General features: G+C 32.1%; 1 protein-coding gene across 1 annotated transcript; it reads right to left on the bottom strand.

The window, feature by feature from the left end:
- Positions 1–2,537: 2,537 nt before the first annotated feature.
- Positions 2,538–12,905, bottom strand: LOC132636639 (homeobox-leucine zipper protein HDG2-like). The gene is made up of 13 exons (XM_060353595.1): positions 12,643–12,905; positions 11,762–11,855; positions 10,779–10,999; positions 10,506–10,623; positions 9,419–9,607; positions 8,201–8,653; positions 7,544–7,645; positions 7,120–7,320; positions 6,226–6,406; positions 5,237–5,514; positions 4,271–4,366; positions 3,672–4,055; positions 2,538–2,813 (listed from the first exon to the last, which is right to left on the bottom strand). The coding sequence occupies exons 2-12, from the start codon at positions 11,828–11,830 to the stop codon at positions 3,675–3,677; spliced, it is 2,289 nt and encodes a 762-aa protein (XP_060209578.1). The 5' UTR covers positions 11,831–11,855; positions 12,643–12,905; the 3' UTR covers positions 2,538–2,813; positions 3,672–3,674.
- Positions 12,906–15,336: the final 2,431 nt, after the last annotated feature.

Below are 15,336 nucleotides of genomic sequence, written 5' to 3'. Positions count from 1 at the left end.
TTTCGCTGAGTTGGAAAATTGTGTGACCTTCACACAAAACAGGCGCATGAAGGGCTTAATTTTACGATTTTATTTTATTTTTTACGTCTTCTTCTTCCTTATCTTTCATTCCAACACTTCCTCCACCATAAACCATCAACTTGCCACCGCAACACCACCACCGGATAAGTTTTCCGGCATAACAGTGATAACAAATTGACAAACCCTTCCACTGCAAATTAGCAAATTGACACCACCAGTAGTTGCAATTTTTTTTTTTACTGTGCAATATGTTCCTCGTCAAACCCAGCTCCAAAAATCATCCAAACAACTTTGATTCTCAACCAAACTCCTGAATACTTCACGAACAAGTTCTTAATGCTCTTAAGAACAATATTTAGCGCACATAATTGATTTAATTATTTTCTCTTTCCGAGCTTCTAAGCTCCGTCCATGAAGGTCACATTTTTTTTTCTTTGAAAACACTGCCTTCCCGACTACAAATCTTTTCCCGAATGTAGCATATCTCCATTGAAGAAGAAAGTTGAAGCCGCCATTTTTGAAGCTCAAAGCTTCCAATTTGAATTTTCGGGTTGCCTCAAACGGGCTCCATTTTGAGTGGGTGATATTTCAAAAGAACCGGAACATCGAGAGGAGTTCGAATCCGAAATTTGGTGCTGTTTGGTTGAGATTTGAGGAACTCGCCATTAACATAACTTAAAGCTTCAAATTCGAAAATCAAATTTCCAAATTGGAGGACTGCAAAAACAAAAACAAATAATGATTTGGGGCTATAGATTAGTGCCAAATTTTGAATTATATGCTTCCAAAATGGATCAAAATCTAATGAAAACAAACAAATAAAAATGGAGCCGTTAGAAAAAAAATGATGCCCAGCAATAGTAGAGGTGTAGAAAGGAGGAAGGAGAGGTGGGGTAGGTGGGGGAGGGTTTAGAAAGGTAGGTAATTTATTTATTTATTTTGGTGAAAAATAATTTTTTTTTCTTTTCTTTTTTCTTGTAATTGATTTTAAATTATTATTTTACACCCTTTGCCACATGTCCTATTTTAATTAGTCACTATGCCACGTCATTCGCGAGTGTATGACACCCATTTTGCAATTTTAGCTGATTGCGAAAAAAGTGTCTAAATGGAACATCAGTTGCCCACCTGAAGTGTCTAAATGGAACAAAGGCCACTTGAGGTGTTCAAGTAAAAGAGCTGGACGACCACAGGGGGCTGGCGATGGGTTTGGCCTATTTTTTTTATGGTGAACACACAAACATACCAGTGGGTGTCGTAGTGTTTGGTTGTTTTATAAAATCTTCAGTCAGTTAAAAATTCCATGTACATTATGGGTCATGTATTTATGTTTTGAATAACCCCATTTACACCTCATGAATAACTTAAATATAAAGGTTGTAAAAGAATTTAGGCTATTGAGTCAAATGATTATGATTCCCCATTTTAATATTCATTATTTATCATGATGCATGCACGATTTATGAACATTTAGAAAGGTCTAGTTGGCTCGCTCGATCACAATTAAGACATAGCTGGTCACACGCTCGCTCAGTTCTGGAGCGTGACAAATTTGGTATCGGAGAATTAGACCGTGTGTAAGTCCTAGAGTGTCATGGAGTTATTTCAAGTAGAGTCCCACTTATCGATAGATTGCCAGCCATATCTATAATTTTGAGGCTACAAGAACATTCAGGAAAGTTTCTCTTCTTCTGTGTTAAATCGATGATATAAAGTTTAAAGCGAAAAATCAAACTTCTACTTTCGTCAATTCATGCAAAATCGACACATGGTAGGATGGAAAAATTAGAAAAGCTTAATGCTTAAGAAATTGCGCAAGTTCCTTGAGATTTAGGGTACCAAATGCCCTCATAACGAAAACAAGGATTGAGACTAAGGTGGACGAGGTCCAGAGGTTGGCCTTGGACATAGTAGAATCATCAAGGGAATACTAGAGATTAGTTCAGAATGAGATGATCAAAAAGCATCATTTTCAAATAAGGTTAGCGCTATTTTGAGATTCACAAAAGAATGTCGCCGACGGGGTGAACTGGGGCATATCAAGACTCTCTTCAAAGCATCAGAATGGTCAATTTCAACGACAACCACCAATAATGAAACAAATGAGACATGGAGAAGAAAAATAGAGTAACAAAAAGCTGGGTAAGAACACCTGTACGCCAAAGTCCTATAGGGGATTTGAGAGAATAACATAAATCAATAGGTCAAAATAATGCTAGTCAGTTATAAGTTTGCAACACAACCTTGTTCCTTGTGTACCAAGAAGCACTTAGAATAGTGCTAAGTGTAATTGAGGGGCATATCTCTATGGAGAAGAAAATGCATATAGAGGAAAATGCATTTATCGTGCACGAGATGAAATGAACCACATGAGCAAGAGAGACAAGTCTACGGTATTCAATAGATACTAGTCCGAGTTCATATATCTAAATAAAATAATCGGACAAGATTAAAGGCTAGCTTTTATATTTGACCGTTGCAAAATATTCATCTCAACCAAAATGAAAGAAAAACAATGATGCAAATGAAACCACAGTTTTTGATATATGTTGATATAATTAAGCAAAAGCAGACAAAAGAGTCTGCAAAATGCTATCAAGTTCAAAGACGACTAAAAGTCACTAGACATAAAGAGGGTGAAACCTGTTAGTACTCTACATTTTCTTCTATTTGGAATATTGCCACAGGAAGTCAGTTCACGAACCTCTTAATTAACCTAAACTAAACTATGTAGTAAAAAGATGAAGGTGCGCTCTTGACTTCCCCTTATTCCTTGCTAATCCTCTCCATACCTGCAACCAAAAACACAAAATAGCACTCATTAATATATTTCACTTATACACACGGCAATGTAAAATAAATCTACTGTGCATTATTTATATGTTGTTGTTGGTTGCCTATCTAATTTAATTTGTTACGAATAGTACTTACATGTTATTATTTTTTCAGTGACTTGAGAAGTTCTTTTTGTACAATACTCAGAGTATGTATAAAAGTTAAAATCAATAAAGAATAGTATACCTCCTTTGTTCTATTTATTTGACATCGTTTAAAAAAACTCTTAAATAAAGAATGATCAATTTCTATAGACAACTCTTTAACTTTAAAGTTATCATTTTATATCCTTCATGAGATGCTCTTATAGCCATAGAAATGTCATGTCATATCTAAAACTACAAAACTATAAGAGTACTTTGGTGCATGCAAAAAAAAATCATTTCTTTCTTAAACTTCGTAATTGATCAAACACCGCTATTTTAAAAATGACAGAGTTACTATATTGTGTCAAAACAACTTTTCTAAGACCATCCTATACTTACATTGACCCCTTACCATTAGCTTAGAAGAATGTTAACCGCTTTTCGGCAATGTTTTGAAAAATAGTTACTGTCATAGAAATTTAAATTTCACAGATGAAATTTCATCACATTTTAAGTTCCACACAAGTGGGAACTCCATGATAATATCATGGAATTTCATCTATTAAATCTGAAACTTCAGGACAATGGTTGTTTTTCAATTATAAAAGTTAAAAAGTAACTATTTGTGAATTTTACCAAAATCATCTTTAGGATAACTCAATCAAGTTTTTGACAAATTTCAAAACAGATAATACTCAAATCATTTAATAGCCAAACAAATATACTCACAGCTCAAGAACCTGGTGATGCCTCTGGTGTGAGAGCTCTTTTAATCCTCTCAATAGTGCAAGTAATCAGATTATTCACAGTAGCAACTGATCCCACTGAAAGCTTAGCAGTTGGAACTGAATCAACTAAAATCTGAAATGCCACAGTTAGTAAAGATCCACCAGAACCATTATAATTTGTTGCTCTAGCTGATGGGCCTGTTGGAGGCCCATCAGGGAGTATGGCAAAACCAGATGGCAAAAGGGCTACATAATCTGGATCACCACCACTCAAAATTATGTTCATTGCTGCAACATCAATAGGTGCATAGATGACATATGAGCCTGTTGGATCTGTGCTACTTTCTTGGAGTATTAACATGTTGCTCTGGCTTGCATTTTCACTCTGCAATTATTTACAAAATCAAGATTGAATTAATCCGTCTGTTGATGATATAGTTAAGTAAATAAACATGTATCCTCTCTGGTTCAAATTCCAGAGACAAAAAGATACTAGGTAATTTCTTTTCATCTGTTACCTGCTGGTGGGCGGTGACATGTATAATTGTGAGTTTCAAGAAGGGGAAGGGGAGAATCAAATCAAGAGTGTTTTTTACTTACATTTACTCTCAACAAAGAGACACAATTGCCTGTTTCTCTTCCATTAGCAATATGAGCCATTTCTTGAACAACACCCATATTTGAGAGAATGTCCCACTGTAACCAGAGCAGTATTGTTAGTATTTCTTTCAGTTTTTTTTTTTTTTTAAAAAGAATGTTATGCGATTATAAAGTTACATGGTTTAAGATGTCACGATATCATTAAGAAAATTGTGGAAACAAATACTTACTCTCCCCATTTCAGTTTGGGCTTGACGCGAAATTTAATAAACAAGGAAGATTTTAATACTTGAAATCTTAAGCATACCATAATATTTGTATCTCTATAACACTTCTGAATCTTGTCATAAATATGTAGCAGTATTCGTGTGACTTTAAAAGCCGCATTAAGGTAAAATATGAAGTTTAGTGTTTTCTAAAAATAGAAATTTGTGTCTCTCCTATTGGAACAGACTAATAAAAAAAATCTTATAGACTATAAGTCTAGAACTACAAGAGTAACATTTTTTAGGAGGAATTCTCATCTAAATAGAAAGCTTGCATTTGTTAAGGAAGCATCTACTTGACATTTGAGGCTTATTATTAGTAGCAATCTAAGTGTAAAACAAAATTCTATTAAGTCATATATGAGCCTGTTTGGATGGGCTTATTTTAAGCAGCTTATTAGCTGCAAACAGCTTATAAGCTAAAAAAAATAAGTTGGATAGCCCAACTTTTTTTTTTTTTGGCTTATAAGTGTTTTCAGCTTATAAGCTGCTTTAGATAAGCTAAGTCAAACAGGCCCAATTATTTTTTTGAGCTTATTTTTAGCAGAAAATGACTTTAAGCTAGTCAGCCAAACACTCAAAAAAGCTGAAAACAGCTTATAGGCAACTTATAAGCCAATCCAAACGGGTTCTATAGATTGAAAGTGTAAAAGTCAGTCGATGCATATAACTTAAACCCTTTTATTATCATTAATATTACCTCAGTTCGTGTGTTTTCATCGCGGAGGAAATCGAATACTGTTTTCGGAGAAATTGGCAGCCAAAATGAAGTTGCGGCACTTAGAACAATACCAGGTGGTCTGCCAGGATCATTGATACTTTTCCTAGTCATAACTCTAACATTTTCATCAGTTTCAATTCCTTCTGATATGGTTTTCCATTGACTACCAGCTGTGGAACTCACTCCAGAACTAAAACTATTCACCATTCTCTCTGCTAATTTCAACATACTACTTCTGCTTTCTGGAGTTGCTAACACTGCATGCAAGAAGAAGAATTAAATACTTGTGATCACAACATTAAAATCACTTAGTAATATGTATGTCTCCATTTGTATGACACAGTTTGGATCGGCAAAAAATTTAAGAAAGAAACGGAAACTTCATAAATTTTTATCAGTTATCCCTTTTCTAGGATAACTATTTAGTAAATGATTGTTTGTTTATTTTTCTTGCGACATATGAATCTTATAGACCATGGTGTATAAAGATCCATTTTGAGAAAATTGAAAATCTTATGTTAGACTGCGGTCTAAAATTATGTAAGTTATTGCAAACAGTAAATGACAGAAGTTGAGAAAAATATGAGCAAACATTTGACCCGAGTCTGACGTTATTCGAACGAGCAGTTCACTAAGGTATATTTTATACAACTTTTAAAAATAGGGACAAAATTTAAACGAGAGACTAAAAATGGACATTTGCGAAAATCAGTTATTTTAGTTGAAACTTGTTGTTTAAAAGTAGCATTTATTTGGCAAAACAACTTTTGAAACTTGTGGTCTAAAATACGTCGTAATAGTTTTCTGGTTATAAAAGCTTCTCTAAGGGTAAAATGGAAAGTATATAGTTAATTGTTTACAGATTTAGGATGCCTCATTTCTTTGGAATGAAGTAAAAGGAAAAGTGTGTAACACAGAGTGGAACTAGAGACTAGAGAGTGACATTTATATATTGTGGTTATACGTACCCATATTAGAAGGGTCATTGGTTGGAATATTTGTGGCCATAGCACTTGCAAGACGTTCACATTGTCTATCAAGAGTAGCAAGCCAACGTTGTGCACCAAATGCAAGGCCAGAATTCACTAGTGGCTTGTAAATATTGTGCACTTCTGTATCATCAACTTCTACATGTTCAACCCATGTCACCTAGAGCAAAAATAACATGTTAATTAATAGGAATCATGAGCATAATCAAGAAACTAATTAAGGCTACATTATTTAGAGAAGGAATTTGTATCGAATTAATTTAACTTTTATATACAAATAATGCAAATTACATGTCACCTAAAGGAGTATAATAATAACTGCTCAATAACAGCATTCCGCCATTTCATTTTCTTTGAAGGTTTTTTACTGGACATGATGCTTAAGCGAAAAAAATAAAGACTTTGAAATCTATAGTCCTTAAACATACCATGATATTAATTTTTGTAGCGGAAAATCATTCATTAATTGTAAAATAAAAATTAAAAATTAAATGATTTTTAATTATAAAAAGGTGTCACTCTTTTTGAAACTGATTATAAAATTAAGAATGTGAAGTAAAATATAATAGAGAGACCAAGTGAGACTAATAACCTGAAAAATAAGGTTCCAACCTAAGAGAACATTAAATTACACTCATAGTGCAAACATTATTGATATTGCTGGAGAATATTGAGTTAAATCCATTTATATCACAATGCCACTTATCGGCTCCTGTAATTGAAAAATAGTCATTCTCATGGAGTTTCAAATTCCATAGTTGAAATTCTAAAATATTTTATTTCGTTTGCAAAATTTGAAATTTCATAACGGTAATAATAATTTATAAAAATAAGACCGAAAAGTGGCCAATAAATGCTATTTTTTACATTTACCTTAGAGTAGCCATTAGGCATCTCTTGAATAAGGCATCCAGAGGGCCTTCTTCGGCACTTAGCAGCTGACCCGGCCCGTAAATGGTCCAATGAAACATCCACAATTGCCCATGTTCCATCAACTCTGTGTTTGCAATACCTTGCAAAGTAACATTCTCTAGTTGGAACCTGTGGAGAGGGTACTTGCATTTCTGCCAATATCTGCAAAATCAATCCAAAGAGTTTAACTTTTATATTCTAACTACGTAAAAAGAATTAGAATAATTATCGACGGACAAAGATAGAGTAATTTAGGCGTAATAAGTACTCCATGCGTTTCAATTTATTGTCACCTTTCGGATTTTGAGAGTCAAATGAGTTTTTCTCTTATATCATATTGGAAAAAAAGATTGATGAATTAAGGAGAATGCCATATATTTATTACCACTTGCACGGCTCCATTGTAATTTCCTGCTACTCCAGTTGAAAGTACATCAATAGTTGAAGCCCTCGATACAATACCAGAGAACAGACTGGACCAGTGATTCTGGTGATCACAAGGGAAAGAAAAGATAAAATAATAAGTTTACAAATACATATTTAATATTTGCGACATTACTAATTTATTGTGAATTCAAATTAGCCAGTATAATTTTATTAATAGATGATTTGTCTTCTAGAGTTAAAAGGTAATGTTATCTAAAAAGCAACAAGCACACTTCAAGATGTCCTAGGGCTTGAAACTATTATTTGCATCTAAAGTTTAACCTAGCTTTAACACTATATATTTGCAAATTCACTCCAATAATCTCAATTCTTGCACATGAAAGGAAGACTTGGTACAATGGTAAGTTATATCATCTAATCTATAGGTCACGGGGGAGCTATAAAAACAGTCACGTTCACATCAGTTAGGAATTAAATTGAACTGGTAATATAATTCTTCATATTAAGATGGATATGGTAATTAACCTGGAAAATAAAGTGAGTCTACTATAACCAGTTATATCAGATTGATCATGTAAAAAATATTAATCTTGTCAGTGTATATAAGTTAAATTCAAATGGTAAGCATTAAAAAAAAAAAAAAAAAAAAACTTACCACATCCATGAGAATCTCCACAAGGTTGACATGGTTCATAATGACAACAGCACTTTCCTTTGTAGCCTCAGTCTTAAATCCAACAGGCTTAGGTCCAATTCCTCTTTGAAAAATCCTAAAATATTCTTCTTCATTCAACAAATTTGTTCCATTTTCAATACTAGGGAACCAAAGTGGTTCTTGCATAAAAGCCATTTGAACAAATTCCTCCATGGCTACTACAGCAAGTTCAATGATAAATGGTTTATCACCCTCAGTTGGTTCAATTATTGAACTCATTATAACATCTTCAACATGATCTCCATTGTTATATGCATCTCCCTCGACACTTTGTGGCGTTGAAAATGGAGGAAGCACTCCATGATCAAGAGGATGAAGAGAGTTTAATACATTGCGGTTTGGAACTGCAGGCCTTCCAGCATATTTTCCAGCTATGCTTGAAATGCGTTCAATCTATATATAAAAAAAGGGTGAAAATAGTGAGGAAGAAAGGAAACATAACATTATATTAGCAACCACAATGTTTCAAAATAATGTATTTCAACCTGTAATTCAGGTTACTAATTTCACTTTTTGTAGATATCAGTTATATGTAACTAATTTGGGTTTAATTGAACATTTGATATCTTAATTAGTGATAAATTCTAATTTATGTCCTTGTAATATCTGACTAAGCACATTGTACGTCAATTAATTTAAGTTGGTGCACTTGTAATCCTTTTGCTTGCGACTTTTCCCAAATTTATTGAAATATCAACCGTTACACTACTCAATTGTTTATGTTGTAAGTTAACTTAGTATTCTTACTCAATATTTGTAGATGATGTAATTTTAAAAATAATCGAAATATAAAATAGTATTTCTTATAACAAAAATGCACATTTTTGTTAATTAAAGGTTAGATGTGCTAAGTTAAATATCACAAGGATTAAAAGTAAAATTTAGCAACTGTTAAGGGACTAAAATGCTATTTTCCCTTATCTTTTAAATATAAATGTCCTAATAATGAGTAGTATTTTATTTCTATCAATGATTAAAAGTTAAATTCCTGACAAAAAACAATATACATCTTAAAGGCAACTATAAGTGGCTATATATACTTAATTACGCAGTAGATTTAGTAACCTGAAAAATAAGATAAAGTAAACTTTTATTGTTAGTTTATTAATTGCAGTAATTGTGTAGAATTTCAATTACACTGTCAGTAATTAATCGTACCTCTTCTCTAAGTCGAGTATTTTCCAGCCTTAATTGACGTTCATCATAGGACATTTCAGCAATAGGGGGTTGGCCACCACAATTAGGACACGTGGCATTGCCTAATGCTTCTCTGAACCGCAGATTTTCAGCCCTAAGCTTCTCGTTTTCTGCTCTAAGCTGTGAGTTCTCATGCCTCTCATGTTGATTCTGTCATGAAATAAAAGTTAAACATTAAGGAAATATATTAATTTGCCAACTATATCATAAGATTTCGAATTAGAATTGAAGTGTATGCACAAAAATGACTTGTGGATACATGATCTATTCTTAACTTAAATAGCAAAGAAAATGGCATACTTAGTTGCTATTCTTTTCGTCCACTTTACTTGCCCGCTATATTAAAAAAATTCACATTATATTAAAAATAGATGTCCACTTTTGCGTATCCAGTTTAGGAAATCAAGAGATAATTAACCATTTTATACCTATTTTACCTTTATTATAGTACTACTTATTTCCAGTTCATTTTCCAATAAGTGAGATTACTTATAATAATTAGGGGTGATATAGTAAAACTATCATTTTATTATTGCTTCTTAAGGGGTATGCCAAGTCAAACACGGACAAGTAAACATGCACAGAGGGAGTACAAATATTTGAGGTGCATGTAATAGAATCTAGAACTCATAAATTTCAAATCCTGAACAAGTCTCCGCCTATTTGGTGATGTTTAATTGGAAATGGAGTTCAAGAAATAATATAAGTTTTTGAAACTTCCGGTGTTAAATATGCCATAATATTTGTATGACTATAAAAACATGTCACTAATTAGGGTACGTAAAATAAGAAATTTAAAGGTAAATTAATTTTAATATAGAAATGTGTCACACTCTCTACCTAAAATGTAAAGAATGTCACATACAATTAAGTGAATATTTGAAACTACATGTCCAAATTAATGGTACAACCCCGAAAATGCTAATTCTAGCTTTTAAGAGATGAGTACGTACGATAAACTATTTGCAATTTTTTTTTTGGGGGGGAAATAACTTCAGAGTTTGTTATGTTAACATTTTGTGGAGTCAATAGATTAAATGCATTGTACCTTCATCTGAGTTCGCTTATTTTGGAACCAAAATTTGATTTGCAAAGGCTCCAGTCCTAGTTCACGACTTAGCTCCTTCCTTTGCTTGTCATCTGGATGCGGACATTCCTTAAAATATCTGAACACCAAAAACAAAAACAAAAAATCAAATCAAATTGAAAAAAAAAAGGTGACCCAAGTCGCGGCTCTTATTATACTATCACAGTGTATATAATAATTAAGTTAAATATCTTTTTTATATTTTGTTTTTTATTCTCATGGATTCAGGCTTACGCTTCTAGTTCCTGAATCTGACGCTGAGTGTGTCGGTGATATCGCTTTCTCTTCTTCTTATTATTAGTGGCATCTTCTTCTTCATGTTCATCATCACCAATATAATCGCCTTCATTATTATTATCACCAGATGCAGTCCCAAACTCTTGAGGCATTTCACTTTCTGATGTGTTTGATACCATGTCCATTGAATGAAGTTGACTATTCATCATGGTACTTGACTGTAATTAAACACAAGTTAAATTAGTAAATCGTTAAGCTAAAATTTTGAAAATGGTATATATATGAGGCTATTGATTTTGTGTTTTATTTTTATAGAAAGAAAATGAAGAATAATACTATGAAGTATAAATAGACATTTCAGCAACCAAAAAAAAAAAAAAAGACATGAAGAAGACAGGGCAAAGGGACATAAGTCTTCTTGAGTCTATTTTTAATTAATTAGTCTGACTTAGTATATAAAAAGCAACGTTGAAATGTCTGAAATGTAGTCAACCATAGGTTGACCAATTTATATCCAAATAAAATAAAATAAAATAAAATAGGAGAGGACCTTGACGCGGTTTCCGTGTTTCGAGAAGGATTGTTACTCGAAAATGCAAAACTGTGAATATTGCTGAACATGAGGGTTTTTTTAAAAAAAAAAAAAAAAAAAAAAAACTGTTTTGCTGAACATGATAAAGAGATTTTTAAAAAGGGTTTTCTTTTGAAAACTCCAAAAAGATATTTAAAAGGGCTTAACATTAGTATTTTTTTTGTTCATTAATAATCATGAAGATTAATCTTGATTTATGGTTTAAAAAAAAATTATTCTTATATGACATGTTAACTAAAGACTTCATGTCTTCATCAGTCGATCTTAAAACATTCCAGAGACACGGATAGAGAAAAAAAAATATTTGAGTGAAAAAAATTATTTACATTATATATATATATATATATATATATATATATATATATATATATATAAATAAAACTTTTACCTGACCAACCGTAAACCCATCATTAACGACCAACATCTTGCTTGCCGGACCGGAAATTCTTGCCGGCATGCACCACTCTCCAACAAAACAAACCCTAAAACAATAACATAAAAAAGTCAACGAAAATGTATCACTACAAATACAAAACGAAAAAAAAAAACGAAAAAATGTCAAGATTTTATTTGTTTTTAATCAATTGTAGTTCAGTTAATGTTGTGCCAAATGAAATAGGATTTAACCAAACGAATAAAAGAAAACGAAATGGGATGATGTAGGTAGATTTTGACTATGCTTTTATTGCCATTGAAATTAATGAAGGTGTCTTTATAAGAGAATCTCAAAAATTAAGACAGCTGCATATATATAATGAGGGTGTGTCGAACATTCAAAAAATAAACTTTTAAGAGATATATAAACACCACCGAGAGAGAAAAAAAAAAAAATTAAAGAATGACTCCCATGAAAATCTTGAGCAATCCAACCAAGTTTTTACTGTCTCTCCTCCTTTTAATGTGTATATGTGTGTTTAGTTTATCAACCCACCTTAATAACTATCTAAAATGAGAAGCTAACCAAATAGGAATTTTTTTCAACCTGATAGGAATTGGTAGGAGCTATATGTGTGTGTATATATTAGTGGCGTGGCTATATAGAGTGATGATTGTTCAACTTTGGCCAGTTAAACATCATTCATCGGAGAATTTTGCTATATATATTCAAAAAAATTGACTTCACCACTGATATATATGCGTGTATAAATTAAAACAGGAACACGGACACAGAAACATAATTAAATGCATCATCGAAAGAAAAACAAATTAATGACACTTGAAAAGGACTTTGATGAGTATAAATTCTAGCAAGGGGAAGCTAGCTCTTGCCTTATTTTGAAACTTGAACAAGCTTAAAAAAAGAGAGTTTTGAGATCTAACAATAAGGGATTATGTGTTGATGAAGAATTAGTGAAACGGAGAGGGGGTTTTTATAGTGAACAAGTCAAAATTGAGAGTACATGTGGAGATGAATTAAGTTGACCATATAAGAAAACGACGAATTTGAAGAAGAAAGGGATGAGTTTTCCCCTCGTGTGGAGATAGAGGGATTTTTGAGAAGGAGAAAGATGGAGAAGAAAAATGAGGAAAGGAGGAGTAATTGCAAGGTGAAGAGAGATGGTGCAATTGGCATTAAATGTAGTAGGGGTGTTATTATTGCAATGCTTGAAGGGGTGTGTTGGTGGGGGGTGGGGTTAGGGGTTCAAGAAAGAGTAATAAAGAGGTGTATGTATATGTGTATATTGAGTGTATATATGTATATAGAGGCGGAACCAGAATTTGAAGCTTATGGATTCATGATTCTGGTCCTTTTATTAAGTAACTGGTTCTATATATATATCAATAATCTGTACATATTCAATGACTCTTTTTAGATAATACCAAGTTACTTTTTTAAGATAATAGAAGGTATGGACCAAAGTTACTAGGTTCGCCCGAACCCGTAAAGTACACACTAGTTCTGCCCCGTAGAGGCAAACGAGCTTTTAAACTCTATGGGTTTTCATTACTTAAGGTTCTTAGCATTAACTCGTTATATTTTAAAAGTTGTAGGTTCATGTCTACTATTTATTGTAATTTAGTAAATTCTACACATACATTTATATCCCGTATTAAAAATATTAAGTTTAAATAAATCTGAAACTATAATGGTGGATCCACCCCTCGTGTATACCGGTGGTGAATATTATGTGAATCTGATAATGGCTAACAAATTTTTCAGAGTTTGACTTTGTATTTGGAGTTGAATTAGTGTCGGATCAATAAATAATTGCATATTTAGTTTTTTTAAGGATATGGTGGTTATTTATTTCAATTTGTCGAGATTCTGATAAAAAATTATGGCGTGAAAGAATCTGAACGTGCGCGTGTAAATCGTGTGGACGAACCTTAATATACACGTGAAACCTGATGTTTTGTAATCCGTACATTCAATTCAAATTAATCGGGTGAAGTAGTAAAAAGGATTGACTATGCACGTGAAACCTGATTTTTGTAATCGGTACATTCAATTCAAATTAATCGGGTGACGTAGTGAAAAGGATTGACTGCACGTGTAACTCGATTTTAATAATTTGAACATTTATCAGTCGCAGCAAAACGGATGGAGTATAGTCTAAGACACGTGCTATATCTCGCACGTGTAACTTAATTTTGTGTTCACCAGTGACCTTTAAACATCTACACAAGTATAAAAAAGTATAAACATCCAACGAAAAATTGGAATTAAACATAATATGGGTGAAGCACCTTGATCACGATTTTTATAAAATCCTTTGGAAGCTCTTATACAACTCACTTAAAACGATTAATATGTAACTTATTATAATTGCATAGATGAAGAAACTTATATTTAAATGACATAGGTAATGCTCCCCTCATCTCAAAATAAGTGTCATCTTATTTTGAGCTAAAGTGATAACTAAATGGAATGGAGGGAGCATTTGAAATGAATCAAAATAAGTAGTTATATTGACGAATTAAAATTATTCCAAGATATTTAGCTGCGAATTAACAAGTTGACCTTGTGCAGTTCCAATTTTGTTTCCCAAATTTTTTTGGTTAAAAGTCATTAGTCAAAGCTTAAACAAGTGTATTACATGCGAAGGTGCAGCCTTGACATTTATTATATTATAATCCCAAATTCCCAACCGTCTCCCAAACTCCATTTTCGTAAACAAATTAAGCATTAAATTTTTTCTTTGGCTTTTTTTTTTCCTTTTTTTTTTTTTTTTAACTTTTGAGTCTTAGAGATGAGTTTGCAAAGAAATTAGTGAGAAAAAAGACAGCAGAAGTTAGTTGTTTGTATGTGGTGATGAAGACTATATGAAACCAATAATAGCTAACAAACTTTTCAGAGTTTGAATTTCGTACTTGGAGTGGAATTAGCGATAAATAATTTTTATCGTTAAACAGTAAAATTCAATTGCTAATTCTTTTAACGATGGAGTATCAATAAACCGTGTTAGTAACATGATGAGTGATATATTAGCAACGAAGTTTATACCTTATTCTAATTATTTTAGTGGACTTATATATTTAATGTACTTCCCATTCTCTCTATATTCGTGAATGAAAACAACAATCAAACCTCTCTATAACATCTTTGAGTTCGAATTTCTTTGTTGTTATAGCGAATGACTATCATACATATATAACAACATTATCTTTTAAATAATATTTTGTTGTTATAGCCAAAAAATCTAATTTTTTATTTTTAATTGTCAAATCCCAAACTTAATTACACTTTGTATAATGAAGAAAAATCTTTAATGATTGGAATATATATTCATTTAATAGTTTTTGTATAAATAGTTATTAAAGTATCAAAATATTTGGTAAAAAATCTCTAGACTTATTATTGGTAATCTTAGAGATTCTATTTTTATAAAGATAGCTGGTCATTATATTACTAAAAAAATAAGATAACTATTATAGAGGGTAATTTTACAAAGAGCATACTGCTATAAAGATGGATGTTGTTGTTATAGGTAAAAACAAAAAATTATTAGATAGAGGTAAATA

The sequence above is a fragment of the Lycium barbarum genome, chromosome 4 (assembly GCF_019175385.1).
Source record: "Lycium barbarum isolate Lr01 chromosome 4, ASM1917538v2, whole genome shotgun sequence".
In the NCBI taxonomy this organism is placed as follows: Eukaryota; Viridiplantae; Streptophyta; class Magnoliopsida; order Solanales; family Solanaceae; genus Lycium; species Lycium barbarum.
The sequence above is the reverse complement of the archived record's forward strand: the minus strand, read 5'-3'. Positions and strand labels throughout refer to the sequence as shown.

Bases quoted from the DNA above. Each gene is read 5' to 3' on its own strand.
- LOC132636639 (XM_060353595.1), bottom strand. From the start codon at position 11,830: ATGCCGGCAAGAATTTCCGGTCCGGCAAGCAAGATGTTGGTCGTTAAT. The intron at 7,646-8,200 runs GTAAGTTTTTTT...TGTGATCACCAG, and splicing joins TGGAGATTCTCATGGATGTG to AATCACTGGTCCAGTCTGTT. The intron at 6,407-7,119 runs GTAAATGTAAAA...TTTTTGCTCTAG, and splicing joins TGCCTAATGGCTACTCTAAG to GTGACATGGGTTGAACATGT.